The sequence below is a fragment of the Neolamprologus brichardi genome, chromosome 15 (genome assembly GCF_056152115.1).
Source record: "Neolamprologus brichardi isolate AB-2024 chromosome 15, ASM5615211v1, whole genome shotgun sequence".
NCBI classification, from domain to species: domain Eukaryota; kingdom Metazoa; phylum Chordata; class Actinopteri; order Cichliformes; family Cichlidae; genus Neolamprologus; species Neolamprologus brichardi.
The window spans coordinates 33,241,023-33,264,815 of NC_142118.1; the positions used below are offsets into that span (position 1 = coordinate 33,241,023).

A 23,793-nucleotide genomic window follows, 5' to 3' on the forward strand; every position below is an offset into this window, starting at 1 on the left:
GTCCTACCGAAAAGTTGCTTTTAGCAATTTTTCCAGTTTTTTTCTAGCACATAATTGTAAACTTGTAATATGGAGGCTTAACATGAGTTACACAGAAGTGCACAGCAGGGGTGACAGGGTTTCATAATAGTTTGCTTCATTTTTGACTAACTAAATGAGCATGCATTAATTTTTTTGTTTGTTTTCTTGTATAACCTTTAAACGTGGATATTATTTGAATTTAGAAGCAAAAAAGATGCAAATTCTTTTGTGACGTCTCTGAGAACTGACAGCACATTTCGTGTTTCTTTTTATGTACAGCTGTCAAAACATAATTTGTAATTTGTGAGCCTATAACAGAAAAATATTACAATACTGTGCAAAGTCTTAAATTTGTTCTACTTTGCTTCCAAGGAGCCAGATTTTCTTTGAATTTGTTGAAAATGTTCTTGAGTAATAGTTCTGCAAAGTTGGACATTTGCTGCTTTTTTACTCATTTTCAGTCCAGTCCTTGAACCTGACCATCTTCAGACACTGACCATTGAATCATTCAAATAAAAAAGGGCACCCAGGTCAAGGTTTGTTTTTTTTGTTTTTTTAGCAAAGAAGCAGTTTTAAAATATCTTGATGCATGCTCAATCATCCAGGTAAGTAAATCCCAAGAAATTTCAGAAGATTCTGTTCATCTGGACGTAGCGCTTTCAGTGCGAGAAACATTTTAATGACCATGAAACTGACATCACAGCTGCAGTGGGCTAGTTTCAGTCATTGTGCAAAGGTAATGTTTATAAGGTTGGGGAAACCTGCAGGCAGCGGAGACTGAAGAAGTCATTTGGATGACTAACAAAATCTTTCTCCCACTGAGAACACTACATCCTACGGAGCCCCGCAGGGTACATGGGAGAAAAAAATTTAAGACGGGATCTCGCAAAACTTTTGCGAGAAGCCGGCGTCTCAAGAATGCTGCTAAAACTTTTGCGAGTTTGTTTTGCGAGATCCCTCCCATGTCCCCTGCGGGGCTCCGTAACGTCCAGATGAACAAAATCAACTTTCTGGGAACCAGTTTTAAACTTTATCTCTTTAGGTGCTTTGTTAACTAGCAGCCTGTCACGAAAACAAAAGGCAGCAAACACTCAAAGAAGAGCTTCTTAGAAAGTCCTTGAAGAAGCTTCAAGGACTATTCCTGAAGACCACTTAAAGAAATGATAAGAAAGCTTCCGTATTAGAGCTCAGGCTGTGTTTAAGAATAAACGTGTTCATACAAAAAACTGAATGTTGACTGTTTTTGCTCTACCTAATCACACGAGCCAAGGTGTGAAAACTGGTGTAGGTCACTATCAGCCAAGGTTTCGGGTGAACTCATTGTGAAACTCCACCCTATCATGTGATTTCCAGAGGTCAGAAGGCCCAGGATGTGAGTGGGCATTAAGGCGTCTGAGAAGGATCTCAAAACTGGTTTATAGATGGCAGATAGTTGGTGTCGTAAGCCACCGCCTCTATTCAAAGATGCTCATTCACAGTGGACATAAATGGCTTCTTTTACTCGTCTTTCAAACCATCAAACCATGTGTACATTGGCATCCTCAAAGGAGTGACCTGTGTCCTTTAAATGCAGATGGACTGCCAGTTGGCTGTTTCAAGTCATGCCATGTGTTGTATTTTGCTATTTTTTCATTCCTGTCTCTTATGTATACATTTGCATATCTAAAGGTACATCAACATATGCCTGCAACCCCCCCCCCCCCCCAAAAAAAACCCAAAACCAAAACACATCCAAGCTTCACCTGTACATTTAATCACATAACCCCCCCCAGTAGCTTAAATAAACCATCCACCTATTAACTGTTTACTTAAATGCTGTGCCAAAAAACAAACAAAAAGATAGATATAGATTGGTAGCTACCTATATACATCTATATCTATATAAATATAGATATCTATAGACATAGATATTAGGGGTGCAACGATACTCGTATCGATATTGAACCGTTCGATACAGTGCTTTCGGTTCGGTACGCATATGTATCGAACAATACAACATTTTTAATTTATTTTATCCACTTTCCTTCTGACGGTGCTGTCTGTGTTGAGCGCTCAGTGGATCTGCGCTCGACAGTGCAGCCTAGGCGGAGTAGTCGAACGCAGATTCACTGAGCGCAGGGCAAGCTAGCTAGACAGAAGCTAAGCTCGTTGCAACATGGCAAATTGAACCTGCCCCACCCTCATTCAGATCTGGCGTCTGGAACTATTTTGGTCTTCATGTGACGTATGACCCTGAAGGTAAGCGAGTCATGGACTAAAGTAAAACAGTATGTCAGATGTGCCAAGCAATGCTCAATTACATGAGTGGGAACTAGTGTGTTAGCGCAGTTAGCTCGTTAATGTGTTGACGCTGTCCAGCCCCACACACGGGGCAATCCGCGGTAGCTCGTTAATGGAGATTTGCCGTGTTGTGGCGTTAACCTAATTTCAGATTAAGGCTGACAGCACTAGTGGGAACACAACGAATATGACTGCACATTTACCCGACATCATCCTAGTGCAAAGACAAGTGGAAGCAGACAAAAACAACAAGCACGCATACAAACTTTACCGAGTCATTTAGACAGCCGTTAGCACATGATTCTCCTTATGGGGACCTGATATGTTTAATATGCTGCTGAGAATATAGCCCAGAAGAAGCGTATAGTATAGCTTTTATTTTGGAAAGAGACATTTCTCTGTAATAAACTCTCTTTTCCAAAGATGAGTGATTACTCGATCAGATACAGGGCTCGCAAAATCGCTAGCCCGATGTCCCGGGGCTAGCAATTTTTCCAGTCGGGCTGCCCTGCTCTGCTCGTCGGCCTATGGTAGGAAGGAAAATATATGTCAATGCTTTTGCATTCTTTCGGAAATGTAGCTGGGTAATTATGTCATTGGCATCGGTGAGCCACTGTCAATATGTGACATATTGAAATAGCGTTTGAATTTGCGCTTGTTTTTTGCTTTCACTTTGCAATCGCGCTAACTGTGTATAGAGAGCGACAGCACTGATTGGTGAGTGATGATAATTTGCGCACCAATTCCTCTGGCATCGTCTTATCAATCGTTAGCTTACTATGCAAACATGACAAGTGAAATCTCCCGCAGCTTAAACATGTGAGAGGTTGATCACGCAGAGAATCGCTGAGCATTACAGTGGGGCAAAAAAGTATTTAGTCAGCCACCGATTGTGCAAGTTCCCCCACTTAAAATGATGACAGAGGTCAGTAATTTGCACCAGAGGTACACTTCAACTGTGAGAGACAGAATGTGAAAAAAAAATCCATGAATTCACATGGTAGGATTTGTAAAGAATTTATTCGTAAATCAGGGTGGAAAATAAGTATTTGGTCACCTCAAACAAGGAAAATCCCTGGCTCTCACAGACCTGTAACGTCTTCTGTAAGAAGCTTTTCTGTCCCCCACTCGTTACCTGTATGAGTGGCACCTGTTTGACCTCATCATCTGTATAAAAGACACCTGTCCACAGCCTCAACCAGTCAGACTCCAAACTCCGCCATGGCCAAGACCAAAGAGCTTTCGAAGGACACCAGGAAAAGAATTGTAGACCTGCACCAGACTGGGAAGAGTGAATCTACAATAGGCAAGCAGCTTGGTGTGAAAAAATTAACTGTGGGAGCAATCATCAGAAAATGGAAGACATACAAGACCACTGATAATCTCCCTCGATCTGGGGCTCCACGCAAGATCTCATCCCGTGGGGTCAAAATGATCATGAGAACGGTGAGCAAAGATCCCAGAACCACACGGGGGGACCTGGTGAATGACCTGCAGAGAGCTGGGACCAAAGTAACAAAGGTCACCATCAGTAACACACTACAACGGCAGGGAATCAAATCCCGCAGTGCCAGACGCGTTCCGCTGCTGAAGCCAGTGCATGTCCAGGCCCGTCTGAAGTTTGCCAGAGAGCACATGGATGATACAGCAGAGGATTGGGAGAATGTCATGTGGTCAGATGAAACCAAAGTAGAACTTTTTGGTATAAACTCAACTCGTCGTGTTTGGAGGAAGAAGAATACTGAGTTGCATCCCAAGAACACCATACCTACTGTGAAGCATGGGGGTGGAAACATCATGCTATGGGGCTGTTTTTCTGCCAAGGGGACAGGACGACTGATCCGTGTTAAGGACAGAATGAATGGGGCCAAGTATCGTGAGATTTTGAGCCAAAACCTCCTTCCATCAGTGAGAACTTTGAAGATGAAACGAGGCCGGGTCTTCCAACATGACAATGATCCAAAACACACCGCCCGGGCAACAAAGGAGTGGCTCCGTAAGAAGCATTTGAAAGTCCTGGAGTGGCCTAGCCAGTCTCCAGACCTCAACCCCATAGAAAATCTGTGGCGGGAGTTGAAAGTCCGTGTTGCTCGGCGACAGACCCAAAACATCGCTGCTCTTGAGAAGATCTGCATGGAGGAATGGCCAAAATACCAGCTGCTGTGTGTGCAAACCTGGTAAAGACCTATAGTGAACGTTTGACCTCTGTTATTGCCAACAAAGGTTATGTTACAAAGTATTGAGTTGTATTTTTGTTATTGACCAAATACTTATTTTCCACCCTGATTTACGAATAAATTCTTTACAAATCCTACCATGTGAATTCATGGATTTTTTTTTCACATTCTGTCTCTCACAGTTGAAGTGTACCTCTGGTGCAAATTACTGACCTCTGTCATCATTTTAAGTGGGGGAACTTGCACAATCTGTGGCTGACTAAATACTTTTTTGCCCCACTGTATGTGAATGCGTGTGTAAAAGCAGCAGGATATATATTTTAGTTCTGCTGAGCCAAACAAGACAGGTCAGGCTGAAGAAGTGACAGCCAAAGAAAAGCTTACCACAAAACGGAAAAGTTATGACAACTCAGACTATAAGGCAAAAAGAAAGAGCAGCTTTATGGTTTCATGGACAAAAGAATTTCTGTGGCTGCAATATGACGAGCTAAATAACCAGGTCTACACATAAGTGGTCCGCAGGTGCGCATTCGCTGTCAAAATAAAAAACGCGCACAAGATAAGAAGTTGCAACGCGTGTTTGCATACATAAGATTTTCAGGAGGAGGACAGACATTTGTTTAGAACTCATAAAGATGTCGAAGAAGCTCCTTTAAGCAATTACTTTGGTGTTCCTCCACCTCCAAAGAAATGTCAGGAGTCCGAACCACAAAAGAAGCGCGTATTCTCGGAAAAGTGGTTGCAGGAGGTGAGCTGGCTTCAAACAAATGATGAACGCACAGAGATGTGGTGCAGAATGTGCCGTGAAAATTTAATAAATGACAAATTAATAAAAAGGCATGAACATTTTTTTTGTATCGAAAAAATATCAAACCGTGACACCAAAGTATCGAACCGAACCGAACCGTGAATTTTGTGTATCGTTGCACCCCTAATAGATATATAGTTATATAGATATAAAAATCACATATACGTCACATCATGTTGTTGATACTGGCAAGAAAAGATAGTCAACCAGTTTTACAAGCTGTGTCTCTGTTCAGCATCTGATGTCATCGTATCGACATTGTGCAGGTATAAAAGCTGCAGACCGTCAGAGATTAAACAACAAACAGCTGGAGTTGGTGAGCATCGGCACAACTGAAGACAACTCAGGACGATTAAACTGTAAGTTTTCAAATCTAGAATATCTGACTAAACTTTAGAGTCAGGGAAAGATTTACTGAAGACTTTAATTTGTTACAATATAGAAAATAAAATATGACAAATTAGTTCATGACCATCTTTTCTGTCAAGCCAATGTGGTTTTTCCTGAAAAAAGAAAAAGTGTTTTGCTTTAAAGCAAAACTATGGAAGTGATTTGTTTTTATTTAAAAATTACATTATTATAGAAAGAGCTGTATAATGATTACAGTAATTAAAAAAAACAAACGTTTATGCTGTTCTAAATTAAAGATGATGTTATTGCATTATGAATTAGAAACATATAGAAAAAAGACACTTCTGTCATTTAGAAAATTACACTAATAAGACAATAACTGAATGTATTTGGTTTAGATTTTTATCAAATGAGTTTTTATTGTATTTATTTCACTTTTCATACTTGATTTACTTTATTGAGCTATTGTTATATTATACTTTATTTATTTAAACTATGTCATTATAGATTATATTTAATGCTATTTCCAAATTTTTGGGAAACAAATGTGAATTTAAAATTAAACAATAATCAATCATTTTATTTTTGAAGGTTCAAGGACTTTTGCACAATGATTCTCAAGATCTGTTTCATTCTGCTTCTGCTTGTCGGTAAGTGTTAGCAAATAACAACAAATTATATTATAAGCAGTCGAAGAATTTGTAGCAATGAGTTTGAAGTTAATCCATCAATTTCAATGTCAGCCATTTCACAGATAACAGAAGGGAATTCAACCATCACACCCACCACACCCACCACACCCCCAACCACAGCAAAAACCACAGCAAACAGCACAGCAGTCATTAACAAAATCAGCCTGACTTCTGTCACAATGGCCGTCGTAGCTGCTGTGCTTCCATAACATAGTTACAGTTGTAACTATGTTGTTACAACTAGCTTTTTTAACCATGCATTTGTCTGTGTATTTTTCATATCCTATCAAAGTGGGGAAGTTTCAATAAGGGGAGGGATGATAAATAAAAAGGGATCTAAACTGTCTTTTGAACTCATGTAAATGATCCATTTTACTGTATGCTTTCACAAGATTGTGACTTTCTTTGTGGCAAAGGTCAACAAATAAAATGTTTACCAATCAGAGGAAATTGATTCAATCACACATATTAAGATTTATTGTGCTGACCATCTATTGTGAAAATAGCTGTACCTAACCTGATTTATGGGAGAATATGTTAACTTCCTAACCAATAAATGACAATAATCACTTAAGTTTTGCTCTATTTTGTGAAATTCTGTCTGTTAACCAGCCTTTTTATTTATTCAGCATCTTTGCACTCTGCCACTTTGCACAATAAATATGACTGTGGCTGATGTATCTGTCATGTTATCAACTTTATTATGGACACTGAGAGCAAAGAAAAAGCCCAAGGTTAATTCCTTGTACTTGGTCAATAAAGCTGAACCTGATTCTATTAAACAGGTCTCACGTCTTTGCATTAAATTGGATTGAGCATATTAAGGCGGTTTGTCGGGAGTTCCTAACCCACTCCGAAGCATTTCAAGAAGCTTTTGCTCTGTTATTTTGACAGATCATCTAAATGAACTTTGAACTGGGACATGGGAAAGTACATGGACTTTCTCACCAGAGAAATCAGATAATAAAATGGTTAGAAATTGCTGACTTTGCCCCCAAATTTTTTTTTTTGTGGTCCATCCATGTTTGGTCTTGCAAAATTCTCCCATTTATTTCCAATTTTTTCAGTGCCATTTTTCTAATATCCAACGTTTACACGAAAAAGGATTTTTGCTTTAAATGTTTTAAATGTTATGAAGCATTTTATGTTTGTACTTTATAGTGCTCGTAGAAAAATGGCGCCTGATTGCCTATCACTACAGGACTTTCCCCAAGCCATATCTGATCTGATTTACTGGGGAAAAGTGCACCAGCAAAATAATCCTGAAAGGCGATACTAGCAGCATCTATGATTTTCCTCACAGATGCTGGAGGATTTCCTCAGTTACCTGACACATGGGGAATGCACAAAAAACTTCAGTCAACCATCCAAATGAAAAAGAAAAAAGCAGTTATAGAAAAAAAAAGAGAGTAGCAGATTAATACTGAACTGGTGTTTACTTAGTCCAGAGCGCTACAAAACACACCAGTAATAAAACCTGGCTACTTATTAAGATTGAGATTTAAAGGATTATATCTGGTTGATGATTATTTTTCCAACTAAAGGAAAAAAACATGTGCCAAAGTTTTCTTGTCAATTCTTAGGTCACAGAAATTCAAACTCCAAAGAAATCACTAGGAGCACAAATTATTTGCACCTCTTTCACCAAGTGAGAGCCAACAACTTCCAGGAACGACCGCCAACCAGTTAAGGAACACACATTTCTCCCTAGCAACCTAGCTGTATCACATCCAATATGGCAGACAACTAATGTCCACATATTGCTTCATGCACAATACTCGAGTGGCATTGCTCTTTGAAGAATAATAAAACAAACAATGTAAACCACTCACTTGATTCCTGGGACATCACACGTGTTGGGCTTTGATGAATCATCCTGAGAAGAAAATGCAATCATGAGACAAGTCTTGCGTCACCAGTGTACACTCTGCAGCCCTTCCCTGTCCCATTGGTACCTTCTTGTCATCCCACAACTGTTCCTGCACATCCTTGTCTGCACTTGTCTCCGAGTTCTCCGTTCCAGGCACTGTTAGCAGCAGTACTAATTAGTGAAACAGCAAGACACAGTTGCTTGCCATGACAAAAATACATAACAAACCAAAAAAATGAGTCATCAATATCGGAGCCAGTCATGCAGAATATAGTGCTGTGCACCAGATTCTAGAGTCTAAAAATAGAAGGTGACCACTAGACAGACTGAAAGGATGCCAGCTAATCTTGGCTTCGCTTTATCAGAGCTTCACACATAAAAAGACATAATCAATGCATAATCAGTTAATTATTGATTTTCCTCTCTAGATCCTCCTGAATCAGCCTCATTCAGAGATGCTACTCCTCCACATCCAGCCGAGGGCTGAACCAGAATGCAGAAACTTTGCTAGAGATCCATTTACTTTATAAATATTTCACCAAGAACTACTACTGTGTGACACCAGCCCCTTTATGTCTTTTGAGGTTTCCTGCCTGCATTAGTACATTCCACATTAATAAATAAAAGCAGCTCTGTGTCTTTGTAATGGGATCTTCCTCTACCTCGTTTAGGCTGCAGCTCCTGTGATCCCCCGGCAAAGACCTCCTGGGGCTTTGGATTCATGGCGCTCTGGTGTAAGGCAGAGTCTGAATTTGTCCTGTACGTGAGAGACAGATGAAATTCAAGCAAAACCAATGCCAGCTCATGAATACTGGCAGAATTCAAGCTCTGCAGCATCAAATCTATCAGAAATCTGTTCTAGACCTTCTGGTTTACTTTAGAAGTTGTGCATCAACTAGGCTGCACCGAGTCATGTCATTTAATCTTTGGAAGAGCACTTTATCTGGCTGTGTGTCCTAGTTCTTATTTTGGCAAATGGACAAAAGGAGGTGCCTTACCTTCTCCAGCTAGTGTCTGGCGGTGGGGAGAGGTAAACTGAGCTGTAAGGACAGCTGTCAATGTGAATTTAGTCAAGGGAAATAAATTTGTTTTCTTACCCTAATCAACCCAAAAGACCTGCTAAATAATAAATAACCACACACAAGCTTTACTTTAATACATTTCCTTTGATATCTTGTTATCTAATAGACAAATATATTGATGGTCTTGTCAACTGTCTACAACGCATTGTATTACATAGTTCAATATCAGGCTGTCAGCACATGCAGCATAACAAACACTCTTAAAATCCACTCAGCACCATTACTGACAGATGATATCTTAACACATCTCATATGATGAATAGTAATTGCGTTTCCTTAAACAGCGATCATTGTTAACCAGTCTGGTAGCAATCTCTGGTCCATATGACAATATAAAAACACAGATGACCAAATAACCTTAACCCCTATTTAACCACTTTCCAGGCTAACTACAAGCAACCACTGCTCCTGGAGGTTTCTGGTGTGGGGCCCTCTTTCCCATCCATTTTATCTGGTCATTGCAACCTCCAGGAACCAACGCCCAACTAGTTGGGAAATACACATCCCAAATACGCCTCAGTTGCACAGAGGCCTTACTTACATTCAAAACTATTCATCCCACAAAGTTTAGCCCCTATCTCAAGTCTGCATATTGGCATTTTGGCCTCTCGACAAGTAAGAGGACATTTCCCAACATCAGTGGCTGATGTCTATCTGTTGTGTTTCTGTTTATCATCAATGGCACTGGCTAAATGTTTAGGAATAACATGACGACAAGCTAAAAGACTTTAAAATAGTCCTGATAGTGTCAGCAATGAAGACTGTCATTAGAACAAAATGCTATTGTTTCAGAATTTCAGTCATTCATTCTTCTATATCTCTATCTTCATGTATATATTAGGGGTGCAACGATACTCGTATCGATATTGAACCGTTCGATACAGTGCTTTCGGTTCGGTACGCATATGTATCAAACAATACAAAATTTTTTAATTTATTTTATCTGATGATGCTGTCTGTGTTGAGCGCTCAGTGGATCTGCGTTCGACTACTCCGCCTAGGCTGCACTGTCGAGTGCAGATCCACTGAGCGCAGCACAAGCTAGCAAGACAGAAGCTAAGCTCGTTGCAACATGGCAACTGCCTCAACGCTAGCCGAAACTGAACCTCCCCCACCCTCATTCAGATCTGGCGTTTGGAACTATCTTGGTTTTCATGTGAAGTATGACCCTGATGGTAAGCGCGTCATGGACAAAAGTAAAACAGTATGTCGGATGTGCCACGCAATGCTCAATTGGTGGGAACTAGTGCGTTAGCGCAGTTAGCTTGTTAACGTGTTGACGCCGTCCAGCCCCACGCATTGGAGCGATCCGCGGTAACTCGTTAACGGAGATTTGGGACGTTATGGCGTTAATGTCATTTTAACGAGATTAACGCTGACAGCACTAGTGGGAACACAACGAATATGACTGCACATTTATGCCGACATCATCCTAGTGCAAAGACAAGTGGAAGCAGTATCGAATATCGTATTGTACGGAAAAAATATCGAACCGTGACACCAAAGTATCGAACCGAACCGAACCGTGAATTTTGTGTATCGTTACACCCCTAGTGTGTGTGTGTGTGTATATATATATATATATATATATATATATATATATAATCACACAAATACATGAAAACTAATGAAAGCTGATCAATTAAACAGCTAAAAGCTTAAATTTAAAGCAGCCTGCTACGCTGAAGTGGCTTGTCTCCAGACACAAATCAGAATTTTGACTTAAAATGAGACTAAAACAATAACACATTCCTCATCACAGTACGCTTGAAACAAAAGGATATCTGGCGTCCATGTTTGTCGACTGTCAGCGGCCGGCGGTGAGGCGAAGTGATGCGGTTTCTGTCACGGTAAACACGGTCCACCAGCCCATGGTGCCTGGTTGTCCGACTGGTATCCAGCACCGAGTTCTGGAGGTGGACACATCAGGTGAATGAGGCCCCGCCCACAAAAAAAACAAAACAAAAATTGCTTACACTATAAAACTGTGTCTTAGGATAATGTCTGAGGATAAATGGTGCACATGTGTTTGTTTCAAAATGAGTCAAGCCATGGGCCCCCCATACTGATGCTTGAGTTGGCAAATGTATTAAAAATGGAAAGCCATGACAAGCAATGGTCTATTTAAAATTTAGGAATCAAATTACGCATCAGGGTGAAAAAAACCCAAACAAAACAAAAAGAAACAAAAAAAAACCCAAACAGCTGTAGTGCACGTCATCTCCTTCACTCTTGGACCCTGATAAAACCTGATGCTTTATGCAGCTTTGACGACAAGGTAATGTCTAAACACTTTACTGTCAGCACAGCCATAAATAAGCCTGCAGACTTTCTTTAATGGCTTTAGAGGAATTTTCTGGGTTCTTTCACCAACACCACAGACACCTGCAACCTTTGTATGTCCAATAGTATCACCAACAGCTGAGAAGGGCACACTGGTCTACAACAAACCATTGATTTACCAGCCGAGAGAGGCCAGGGGCTCACCTGAAAAGGCAGGTCAATGTTGCCATTTCCAATCTGATTGACATTGGGCAGTGAGCCTCCATAGTACTGTCCACGATTCTGCCCTAGTTGCAAATACTGGGTCTTCTGTAACTGCAACTGTGCAAAGTAAAATTGCATGAAAGCATGAGTGAATGACTGATCCGATACACAAAAAAGAGATGCTAAAAACAAATGGTGCATGCCAGACCACAGTGTGGGATATGAAAGACTGATGAATTCATTAACTGACAGATGAAACGTGATGAGCCAGGCAGATGTGGCGGTACCACGAATAATCGGGAGGCATAGAACATATTTTAATAGCAAATAAAAAGAAAAGAAAAATCACATCAGCTGACGTGAATGACACCTGACTGACAGCTGGTGTAATTACAGTCAGACTTTCCATGTAACACACCTGGCTACTACATTTACCACACAACAGTAGTCAAAACAAAAGTCATATATGTTATTAAAAAACAAAAAAACACGGTGATGGAAGGCCTCGAATATGAAATGAAATGCATGAGGATAAATGATCAGAACTGATGCCATGGATGGATGTTTGGATGGCAACACAAAGAAATCAGGCAGAGACCATAAAACTGAGTAGAAAATTCAATCCCCCCCCCCCCCCTTGCAGTAAATAACAGTACAGCTCAGGTTTACACTGACGCAGCGTGGTAAGTGGGCATCATTTCCAGCAACTAGACCAACAATTAGCCCCAACGTTTCCTGGCAACAATATGGTTTATATGTTTTGAGACGAACAGCCCTGAAACAATTAGTTAATCATCAAAAATTGCGGGAAATCGCCAACAATTATGACTAGTCATTCTGGAAGTTATTTTAAAACAGCTCCATTTTACTGTTTTTTTTTTTTTTTACATGATTATCATCTGCTATATCTAAACCAGACCTTTTCATCCACAGTTATATTCACTTCTGTAAAATGACAACAACAACAAAAAAGACAGACAGTAAAACGAACATCACGTCTCAGCGTTAGATAAAAACCCCACATTTTATTCATCACCAGTGGACTTGCAGCTTCAATTGGCATAATAAACAGAAGCCTAATGAAAACATCTGCTCCACTTGTAATTGTTGAGGCAACCAGTGCTGAACGCTGCCATTGTAGTGAGAAAGCTGCCATTCACACTTTGCTAAAGATAGAGCGAGTAAAACGAAACATGTGGATCATTTAGTCAGAGCTGACTTTGCTCTCCGTAAGTGTATGCTATGAAAATAATGTTACGGGTAATGTGGGGGTTACCCCCTTTCCCCTTAATAAATAAGAAACACACACACACACACACACACACACACACACACAGCTGGTTAACATCTGTTTGGCTAATCTCTCTGTCAACCAACATTGCTTCCCATTCCATTTCTAAATCGCAGCTAACTTTTCCTAACGTGCTCTAATGCGGTCACTACCATGCCAGACGATTTGTCTATTAGCTAACGAAATGTCAGCAGTCACAGGCAGGGGAGAACAGGTGCACATTATCCACAGCTCCAGCAGGCGAGGCTAAGCTGGTTAGTGCTGCTGGAAGTCAAATATTGCTGGCGTGTTTTAACAGGCGCGGGGGAAACGTCGCTCCGCAGCATTGCACTGATGCAGCAAAGGACGCTAATATGAACTTTAGCTTACTTAGCATCCCAACCTTTCCGATACATCTCCGCAGTGTTCGTTAGCTGCCAAACAGCGATGCAACGAGAGGTAAACAGCCCCTCTGTGGGGGTCTTACCCGCGCAGCTCTGGTGATGTTCAGGTCTTTCATCACTTCTTCAAACGCGGCGGTCTCTTCCGCCTGCTTCTGATTATGCAAAGCGATTTTTTCGCTAAATTTGCGAGGATTGTTAGAGGACGCCATCTTTCCCCTCTTCTTCTCAATGGAATGTTACGCTGCGCACCACTCCGGGCTCTCCCGGTCGTCATCACGCACAGTCAACGTGTCTGTTGATGTTTTTCTTTTTCTTTTTTGCTTCAGTTATTGCCAGAGTTTGCGGCAGGGTGAGTTGCAGATAAAATACACACTGCCACAAGGGAAATCGTGTGCCCCAGATGCATGCTATAAATAGTTAAGTAAATAAATAAGTTCACATAAAAGAGAACAGAATTTTCAAACAGAATAAAAACAGCATGGAATGAAGCATTCATGAATGCAATGGATACAACAGAAAAAAACAGCGCATGAACTATCCAGAATGGAAGTAAAGTCTACATATATCCCATGAAGCTCTAGTTTATGACGAGAAAGTTGGATCATATTGAATTAAACTAGAAGATTTGCAATGGAAGTCTGAATATACTGACTGAAACTTGCATATATGCAATGAAAGTCTGAATGTATTGAATTAAACTTCTCTATGTGAGAGAGATTGTGAGCTGTTGTGTGGTATATTTTAATTGTTTTTTGTAGATTTTCTGGCCATCGTTTTATTGGATCAAGGACAATGGTCTAATTGTTTGAAACTTTTGGTATGACCCTGTCTGGAATGCAACCCTGATACTGGATATTGGACTAAAAGAGTTGAAGAGGCAATTGCAGGCTAGCCAACGAGCTATTAGGCTAACACTGAAGGGTACCATGGGGCCAAGTGGACTCTGACAGCTGTCGAGGACATTAAAAAGTCTCTTGAATTCCTAATGGAGGAAATTTCTACTATCAGGTTGCAGTAGAACAGCATCCTTAACATTGTGGAGGAGGTAAAGCTCCTCTGCATCTAAAACATAGAGTAAGAGAAAAGGATTGCAGACCTGCAATGGTATTCCAGGATAAATGACCGGGGCTTCATATTAAACCCCGCTCATACACTCAGGCAGGGACTGTCAATAGCAGTGAGGAACCAGGGGAGCTGGACGTTAGCTCCATGGTACAACAGGTTGCTGCTTTCCTGCAGTCCAAAGGGATTGATCTGGACTGTGACAACATCGACGCATGCCACCATGTGCCCAGAATAAACACCAGCAACAAACCAGCTATTATCTCAAGTGTAAATCAGAAGCACGAGAATGCACTGCTGGAACAAGGGAGAAAATTAAAAGCATATAAAGTATTTATCAATGAACATCTAACCAAAGAGCCAAGCAAGCACTGTACCTTAAGAAACTGGGAAAAATTCAAAGTACTTGGATGACAAACTGTAAAATCAAACTAAAAGGATCACCGGAGGAAGCTAAACTGCTGGTCATCAAAAATATGGTAGATCTAAAAAAATATACAAAACTAAACAAGGTAACAACTATACACTCACTTATCACACACTGAAGGGAAAGGAAAAGGTATTTTCTATTAATATGTGGAATGAAACCTGAATATATGAATCAATGAGTCCACCTGCTCCCCATCTTTGTTTGCTGATCAAGCTTGGGTGCTTTACCAGCCCGAGGATCTACCTGCACAGAATCTTAGCTTGTCCTAGGACTGTGCCTCTGGACAGACACTGGAGAGGCATATATAATGCATGAGTGTGTGTTTTCAGTTTGTACTGCAACAGTAGCTTTTCTGGTAAAATTAGTGTAAAAACAAAAAACATTGCACACCCTTGAATATTTAATTATCCTTTCTGGAAAAATGGATCAAATTATTCAATGGAGAGCGTGGAACATTACTGTAGGCCAGTATGAAGGAGGTTACAGCTAACCAACACATTAATTAAAGTCAGAAAACTATTTGCTGTTATGGAACCTTAAATATTAATTTTAAATCATTTTATCAGCCTGGCTTATTATTTGGAAAGCTGCCAATCTTGTTGGCAATAGCACTTCTCAGAAGATCCCTGGGTTTGCAACACCACTAGAGTAAGAAATAAAGAAATAGTGGACTAGATAGGGGAATGTATGTATGTGGGAGTGTACAAAATAATAATAAACAAACAACAACAACAACAACAACAGTTCCTTTTTTAAAGCATGATTCACCTTTAATAAAGAATGCACATAAAGCTACACATGTGTACATTCCCCTTTGACTACAGCAATTTTTGTATATTGCACTTTAACGATGTAATGTGCTGTTACTGGTACAGGTAGGAACAGGACAAAGACACACTAAGGCAGACAGTTGATAGTTTTAAAACAAAAAATTTAAAAAGAAAAGAAAAAAAAAAAACGAGGAGGCTTCTCACCATCACATGGCCAGTTACTGGAAAAAAACAAAATAAAAACAACAAAAACAGGAAGTTTGTCTCTTTGCACACACACACAAAAAAAACCCTGGTATAATCTGAGATTATACACTCACACATTTGCTGTGAAATCTTAGAAAGACTGAGGAATTTACTGAGGTTAAAATTGGATATATACAAGCAAGAAAACCCTCAGGAAAAAGGGGTAAGGAACCACAACACTTCACTTTGCATGGCTTGATGAACCTTGGACCATCTGCCTGCAGCATAAGTCTCAATTAAATAATAACCTTAATACTTGATACATGATTTTAGCCTACAGTGACAATGACATCTAGCCATGGTTATTTAGAAGAACACGTGTGTGAATGAGGTGATAACTGGATCGGGAACAGACTGACAGATGCTCGTTCACCCTGCTACAAATGCAAAGTGAAGTAGTTCCTTGACTAATAAGATTGATTCTTGTGCATTTCTGACTTTAACACTAAAAATAACCCTCATTCACCAATTCAACATCCATTTTTTAAACCTACAACAGCCTTCATAATATGCATTTGTAGATATAAAGTGCAAAAATAGTAAGAATAGGACGTGAATAACATGAGCATGTTTTCTGTATAAATTGTACTTTGAGGATTTGTGCAAAAATGTTGCTTGTCACATTTTAACAGACAATTACAGTCAGAAAATTTAAATGTCACTGTTGTTTAAGGACAAACCTTTTATGGTGAGCAAGCTGTAGCGGCTGTTTTACATAAAGAGAGCAGCAACAGATCAACAGACACACATGCACACATTAAGGATTGATGTAGCTGCCATAAGAGGTCCATACTGGTTTGTTATGTAGTCTGAGTCATTAGCAAGAACTGAAACAAATGAGGGCAGTAGTAGTTTGAAAAGGAGGGAAAAAAAGACTAACGTGGAATAACTAATAAAAATTCACAGTTTAAACACATACAATACTCGTTTGTGTGCCATCATTGATACGAGGTTTGCTGATTAGTAAATAGACTTTAAAACACTAATGGTTGTTAAATAATTACAACATAGCACAAAAAAATTAATTAAATAAAAAACAAATGTACAATCAAGCTGTCCAACATTATAAAGGTTGAGTTTAAATGTTGTCACTGGAAAAATTGTAGCATACTCTAAATGATAATTATGTCTAGAGACATTTGTGCTGTGTGTAACTGAAGCCCTTGATCAATAAAACTTGGGGTAGTTAGTGCTACTATTACCGTTTACGCTTCGTTAAAGTATCTGCTCTTCTATTTTCCAAATGGTACAAATGTTTGGAAAAAAAAATCCTTTGCAGTTTATGTATTAAACACATCTCAGACAATTACAGCTGTAATTTATGACTTTAGTTCATAAATTCAGAATAACTCAAAATAAAGACCCTTCATGTGGAATAAATATGAACGAACCCTCTGAAGCTACAGAGTAATACCCAAATAACAGTACTGTGGCTTTTTAGGTCAATTTCTTCATATGAACATATAAACACGCACACACACTCACGCACACAAAATGATCACACCTTGTGTTGACTCAACAGTCGGCAGAAAGAGCACATGGAATAAATCTTCACAGTCGTAGGTCTTCTGCTTAGCGCTGTGTGATGTTTTGTGGAAGTATAATTGGTGTGCAAGCAATCCCAGCAAAGGATTCTGGAAAATGCAAATCCCTCTCCCACTCATCTGTCCCCGTGTTGTACACCTGAACGATACTTGTGACATTGTTCAGGTGCCAGTTGTAACCTCCAACGATGTAAATCTTCCCGTCTAGAAGGCAGCAGCCCGCTTCAGACTGGCCGGCCCTCATAGGACTGGCCGTGGTCCACTGGTCGTTCTCTGGAATGTAATACTCGACTGCTAGCACATCAAAACAACGGTCAACATGGTCCATGCGGCCGCCCAGGGCGTAAACCCGATCCCTGGTGCTGATCATGGTGTGCAGCACTCTGGGTTCATTCATGGGAGCTCTGAAGTCCCATTGGTCTGTCGCTGGATCGTAGCAGTGAAGAGTTTTCTTGTCATCCAATGAGACGCCGTATCCTCCTGAGATATACAGCTTCTCTTGACAGGAAGTCCCCGCATGACCCCAAATCCGGCGTTTTAATGGTTCCACATATGACCACTCATTCTTCTTTGGGCAGTAACACTCTACAGATGACAGGCTGCCAGATCGATTGCGCCCTCCAGTGGCGTACAGCAGTCCGTTCAGCACATTTAGCTGAAACTGGATACGAGCCTCCTGCATGAGTGGAATGCGCAACCATTGGTTCAGATGTGGATCGTAGCGGAAACAGCTGTCCACCGCCCCCTCGCCACTACGGTACTGTAAGTGCTGTCCGCCGACGACGTAGACAAAGTTGTCTAGTACGGCAACACAAGCATGGCTGCACCCCGTCTCCATCTCCGTAAGCTCTTTGAACTGACGGGATGCGACATCTGGAAGATAGTACACCTTTGTAGTGACTGTGCGATCGTTGTCGGTGTAGGGCGTCCCACCAAAGGTGATGAGTGACATGACGTCAGAGCGAATGAGTGTCCGTGAGGACTGCATTTCATGCTGTCGGAAGGGAAGGATCTGGTAATTGAAGGCCTCGAGGAGATACTGGCGACACTGAACATCCTCCACCATGATGTCCACTCTCTGAATGCTGTCCACCAACTCTGAAGAACGCATGAGGGGGAACCGCACGTGGCAGAGGACGCTGCTGGCTTGAGCCCGGCGAGACTCGTCGTACTGGAGCCACCTGATGGCGGCGTGGAAGAGGTCGATCTCACTGCAGTTCTTCAGTTTGTTGCTTTGAAGGAAGAAGGTGAGGCGCTCCATGGGAATGTGCAGGAAATCCTCCTCCTCTGCAATCTGGAGGAAGTGGCGAAAGGTGAAGGCATCCACCGACTCCTTCAAGGAAGACAAGCTGAACGTGGTGGCCATCTGGCCGATGTGCAGGCAGGTTTCAACGCTCATCGCTGACTTGAGGAACTCCTCGCAGAGCTCCACAACAGGAACCATTTGGAGGAAGACAGCAGCTCCGAGGACATCCTGAATGCAGTCCAAGTCTAAAGTGACTTCTGCACTGTAGGCAAAGTCGATGATGTGTTTCAGCCCACGGGCAGACAAACCCTTCAGCTCAATGGTATCTTGGTTCGACTCCCTCATGCCTCCCGTGAACATAGCTCTGAAACACAAGGACGTGTAAGTAAACTACGTGATATTTTACGATCCCTTGGAATTCAAAACTGCATACATTTACTTTACTGTTGAATGGCAATGGAGTCAGAGTCATTGCTCTACGTAAAATAAAATGAATAAATAAATTAAAAAAAGGCCCTTTTTTCCTGAGTCGTTGATTGTTTCAGGTCTGGTACAGATGAACCAAAAACTAGTGTGCAAAGCAGTAAGCTTACCTTTTCCTGCATTTTTATGTTATTGTACAATTATCTAAATATTAAAATGTTTTAAAACTTTCTCAATTTCTGCTTCTCTAATATATGATATCTTTATATCATTTGGCAAATATGAATTCACTGACATACAGGAGACTGAGAATGTATTTTTACATTACCGAGATGTGTTTTTAACTTGAAATGGATGCAACTGTTTTTTTCCCCCCATTCCAGCTAAAAGCTTCCAGTTATGAATGCAAATCGGGCAGTGTGAAGTCTCATGCCTTAGACTAACCTGAAGTAATCACTACAGGCGGCCAGCACTGCTTTATGGACCTGGAAGCGCTCCTCGTTGATGGCCAGCACGACGTCAAGTAGCTGGCCCTGAGCCCGTAAAACAGACAAGCCCTGAAGGAGGGTGGAACTGTGGCTCGGGGCTGAGAAAGTACAGCGAAGGGTGCTATTCTTGTTTGCCATACTGTAAAGAGAAAAAGGCCTCAAGTCACTCAAGTGATTGTTCCTTTTTTCACATCTCCCCTGATCTTAGTTTCTGTACTCAGCTTAATTTTTCAGTTACTAAAAGCTATTACCGCCTTTTCAAACATGCTGCATAGTCCAAGAGATCAATAAGTTGCGTCTGGTGAAAGCATTGCTGTGATGAAAATTTAATCTAATCTGCTAGAGTCAGCCAGGGAGAAATGCATTCTGTTCGGTGTCTTTGCATTAGCGAGAATGTGTCTGTACACTGGAGTCATGGTGAGGGGAAGAGATAGTGCTGTGCACTTTACTGCTAGACATAAAAAACTGAAATCTATCTGCCACAATTACAGTGCCTTACTGAGAGGAAGTAAGTATATCTGGTGGACACGTTACCATCATAGGTACATGAAAAAGCGTCACTTTGTCAGCACTCAAGGAAAAGGAAGTTCTCCCTGACATCACTGCAAACACATTTATTCAAAGTACATATATAACCTCTGACGAGCGACAAGCTTACATACGTTTTTGCTTGCACTATTCCCCCCTGATATGCTTCATTTCACAAGATTCAAAAATGGCATCCAAGCACAGCAAGAAGGTTAAAATGACCAAATGGGGCTAAATGGGAACGATAGGATTTTTTCAAATCCAACATTTATCCTATATTAAGTCAAAAAATTAAAATGGAGTCAAAGACAAGTGATGAGAATCGAGAGCAGGTTCAACCTGACAACCAGCTCAACACAATCCTTTTCCCCCCTACTCTTTCAATACCCCCCCCCCCCCCCCCCCCCATTAGAGTGGACACAATGATCCAGGCCTTCTCGTCCAACATCAGTGTTGTGTTCAGAAATCAGTTTTCTTGCCCTAATAGGAGAAATTATAATCACCCTGGTGTAAATAAAATCTGTTCAATCCTGAAAAAGTAATTGAGAGAACTGTGTGTATAAAATTAACCAGTCTTGCAATTTTCATACCCCAGTATTGATCTTCAATATCAAGTGATGCTGGTACGATCAAAAAGATTAGTTCCTCTGACTCTCACCTTTATTTTGTCAAAAGCTAACAAATACAATGTAGCCTAAATAGGCATTTTCTTGCTTTGGAGGTTGTATTAGCTCATCTCACAAGAGCCAACAAATTAATTTAGAGAATGTAAACACTGCTGGTTGGTACTGGAAAAAAAAGAAAACGGCAAAAAAGTGCAGGTCTGGAACAAACAGCTTAAAACAGTGCGAGGATCCCTGCAGTAGTTGTATGACTGATCCTGTGTATGTGCATGGGAAAATTAATTCTTGATAAATTTCCTCTTTGTTTGGAGAAAAGCTCGAGTACCTGGGTATCTGCTGAGCAAATAATATTCATCTTTGTCTGTGCATGTCAAAATAAAAGGAAAACAAAGTGGAAATTGCGCACATGCGCGGACACAAAGCAGGTGAAGGGAAGAAAACGGAGAGTCTTCTTTTATATATCTGGACTAACGTGTTTGTTTGCCCGTGTAAAATAATAAAAAATGCAAACGTGTTCCATTTAGCTTTGGCAGTGTTACTCTTAATACTTAATGATGGCGTGTCCTACGGTTATCACGTTGACGTAATTAAATGCACCTGCATGTCTCCAGTGGGGAAACCTCCTCATTAAAATAAACGAAATGCTTACGGTCTGCATTATGTTTTTTTTTTTTTTTTAAATATCATAATTTTAAAAAACATGCCTAATCTGATTTTGAAGAAGATATTTGAGCCATAACAAAAAAGAAACAGACTTTCTGCGGATGTGCTCGCAGTTTTGTGGTGTCATTTAAAGCAAACTAGCATCGCTTCAAAGTTGTGACCTATTTATTAGTCTATCATAAAAATTATTAATAAAACTGTTAAAATATAGCAGGTTGTGTTACGGTTGTCTAGCCTCCATTCTGAACTTCTTTTTTCTTTGCTGTATCGATAAAAAGGAGCAGGTAGTCTTGGTGCCTGGAGGCCCGGACACCGCCTCGGTATTTCCTTAATTTAAGCCGCGGCGCTTCGAACCGTTCTGACGGACTCGGATCGAGCTCGAGTCCCGGAGCCGTGGGAACTCCCATCAGGGAAACACCGGACACCCAAGACAACACCGTGGACTCCCCACGTCCTCACCCACCTGTTCTGCGTATCTTTTGGAGCAAATTCCCCACCATCTGACTCCGCCATCTTCTAGCACATAGCAACACGCATAGGGCATTTTCAGCAGAGTTAACAGGATGCCAATGGCACGACTGGCCCGGTCATGGCCTCACAAGTCTGGATAAAGTCGATTGTTCCAGGATGGCTGGCAAACAGCTGCCTGTCTGTAGTCCTGTGCCGCACACGGTGGTGACCTCACCTACCGGCTGCTTGCTGTAGCTGCTTCGTTTGTGCCGACCACTAGAGGGCGCCACAGTCACGTGCACAGGTGTTTCAGTTGAGATGTCCCGTGTGAAGCATTGATCCTATAGGAGACAAGACTAGATTGTAACCGTAAATATCCATAAAATGTGTGTCTGTCATTCTATTCATACGGTAGGCCTGTATTAAAGTAGCACTTGTTGGTTGCGAATTAAGTCTATATGTGTAAAATGTTGTGAATATAAAAAAAAAGTATAAATTGCAAAGCCTGTATGTAAACAATACAATAGTGTATGAGCTGGGGCCTCCTTTATCAGATTTTTCTGTGCAGTAAATGTGATAGGACTGGAATGCAGAGAGGTCAGTTCTGCACACAGACTATGCTAATATGCAGAGAATGTGGTTTGACATTGTTGAGTTGAAATGAATGAGGCTTTCCAGTGAAAAAGTCTAGCTCATTAAAATGATGTCAAAGCAAAAGACTGTAACTTATCTAAGACCATATGAAACTAATTCAAGTCATTTTTATTTATATAGCGCCAAATCACACCGCAAGGCACTTTATATAAGGTAAAGACCCTACAATAATACAGAGAAAACCTGAACTTTCAGAAAGCAAGGCAGCAGTGGGAAAGAAAAACTCCCTTTCAACAGGAAGAAACATCCAGCGTAACCAGGCTCAGAACATCTTTGTTCATGCAGTCATCAGAGTTTGAGTCTCTGTGTTTGTGTGAATATTAGACAAGGTGCTTAAGCACTTTTTTCTATCTAAAATTCAAATGTGTTCTCTGGAGTGACGAATCACAATTCACCATCTGGCAATCCGATGGATGAGTCTGGGTTTGGCAAGAAAAACCGTACCAAGTGTAAAGTTTGGTGGAGGGGGGGATTATGGTGTACAGTTGTCTTTCACAAGGTGGGCTCAGCTCCTTAGTTCCAGTGAGAAGAACTCTTAATACTTCAGCATACCAAGACATTTTTATACCAAGCTTGTGGGAACAGTTTGGGCATGGCCCCTTCTGGATTAGAACATGACTGTGCACGAGCGCACAAAGCAAGGTCCATAAAGATGTAGAAGAACTCAATTGGCCTGCACAGAGTCCTGACCTCAACCTGAGAGAACACAGCCTGGTCATCCGGCATCAGTCTGACCTCACAAATGTGTTTCTGGAAGAATGGTCCAAAAATTCCCATAAATACTCCTAAACCTTATGGAAAACCTTCCCAGAAGAGCTGAAGATGTTATATCTGCAAAGGTTGGGCTAACGTCATATTAAACCCTATAGACTAACAATGGCATGTCACTCAAGTCCATATGTGTGTGAAAGCAGAGGAGTGAATACTTGTGTGCATAACTACAAGAACAAGTGCAGAGGTATTGGATGCCAGACGTCACCAAAGCAAAAACTGACTGAACCTGCAACATCAAATGTAAGAATAGTTGTGTTGATAAAAACTGAAACTTCAGTTAAACTATGAGCATGACTGTACTTTATTTATACATATACTATGGTATCCTGTGATAGTATTTTAACCACAGGCATTGCTTATCAGATTTTTTTTTTCTTACCACAGAGATTAAAATCGTCTGGTCAGAGCAGAAGATTTTAATCTCTGTGGTAAGAAATGAACACACAACAG

At 40.8% G+C, this 23,793-nt stretch overlaps 2 protein-coding genes and 1 long non-coding RNA gene across 6 annotated transcripts in view; 1 reads left to right on the forward strand and 2 right to left on the reverse strand.

Annotated features, from left to right (window-relative positions):
* The window catches only part of crtc1b (CREB regulated transcription coactivator 1b), a 27,740-nt gene extending 14,074 nt beyond the window's left edge, over positions 1-13,666 (reverse strand). For 2 of the 3 annotated variants that reach the window (XM_087852740.1, XM_087852739.1), the window contains exons 1-7: positions 13,526-13,666; positions 11,769-11,885; positions 11,064-11,191; positions 9,198-9,257; positions 8,862-8,956; positions 8,285-8,370; positions 8,162-8,205 (exon numbers count right to left, since the gene is read on the reverse strand). In XM_087852740.1, the coding sequence (XP_087708866.1) occupies positions 8,162-8,205; positions 8,285-8,370; positions 8,862-8,956; positions 9,198-9,257; positions 11,064-11,191; positions 11,769-11,885; positions 13,526-13,651 (656 nt within the window). In that variant the 5' untranslated portion in view covers positions 13,652-13,666. The remainder of the gene's footprint in view (positions 1-8,161; positions 8,206-8,284; positions 8,371-8,861; positions 8,957-9,197; positions 9,258-11,063; positions 11,192-11,768; positions 11,886-13,525) is intronic. The other variant, XM_087852741.1, reaches the window with a different exon arrangement.
* LOC118454259 (uncharacterized) lies at positions 5,592-6,885 on the forward strand. Its single transcript, XR_004843666.2, has 3 exons — positions 5,592-5,645; positions 6,229-6,287; positions 6,381-6,885. It is a non-coding gene; the product is annotated as an uncharacterized LOC118454259 (long non-coding RNA).
* Positions 13,667-15,702: 2,036 nt separating the features above from the next.
* On the reverse strand, positions 15,703-22,167 carry klhl26 (kelch-like family member 26). 2 transcript variants are annotated; one of them, XM_006792021.3, is made up of 3 exons: positions 21,929-22,167; positions 19,608-19,790; positions 15,703-19,104 (listed from the first exon to the last, which is right to left on the reverse strand). In XM_006792021.3, the coding sequence occupies exons 1-3, from the start codon at positions 21,976-21,978 to the stop codon at positions 17,523-17,525; spliced, it is 1,815 nt and encodes a 604-aa protein (XP_006792084.1). In that variant the 5' UTR covers positions 21,979-22,167; the 3' UTR covers positions 15,703-17,522. The 2 variants fall into 2 exon arrangements, with proteins under 2 accessions (XP_006792084.1, XP_006792085.1); XM_006792022.3 differs by lacking the exon at positions 19,608-19,790.
* Between the last annotated feature and the right edge of the window lie 1,626 nt (positions 22,168-23,793).

Excerpts from the sequence above, each read along its gene's own strand:
- klhl26 (XM_006792021.3), bottom strand. The coding sequence starts at position 21,978 with ATGGCGGAGTCAGATGGTGGGGAATTTGCTCCAAAAGATACGCAGAAC. Across the intron at positions 19,791-21,928 it reads CCAAAAGATACGCAGAACAG|TATGGCAAACAAGAATAGCA; the intron begins GTGGGTGAGGAC and ends TTCTCTTTACAG. Across the intron at positions 19,105-19,607 it reads GCCTGTAGTGATTACTTCAG|AGCTATGTTCACGGGAGGCA; the intron begins GTTAGTCTAAGG and ends CTTGTGTTTCAG.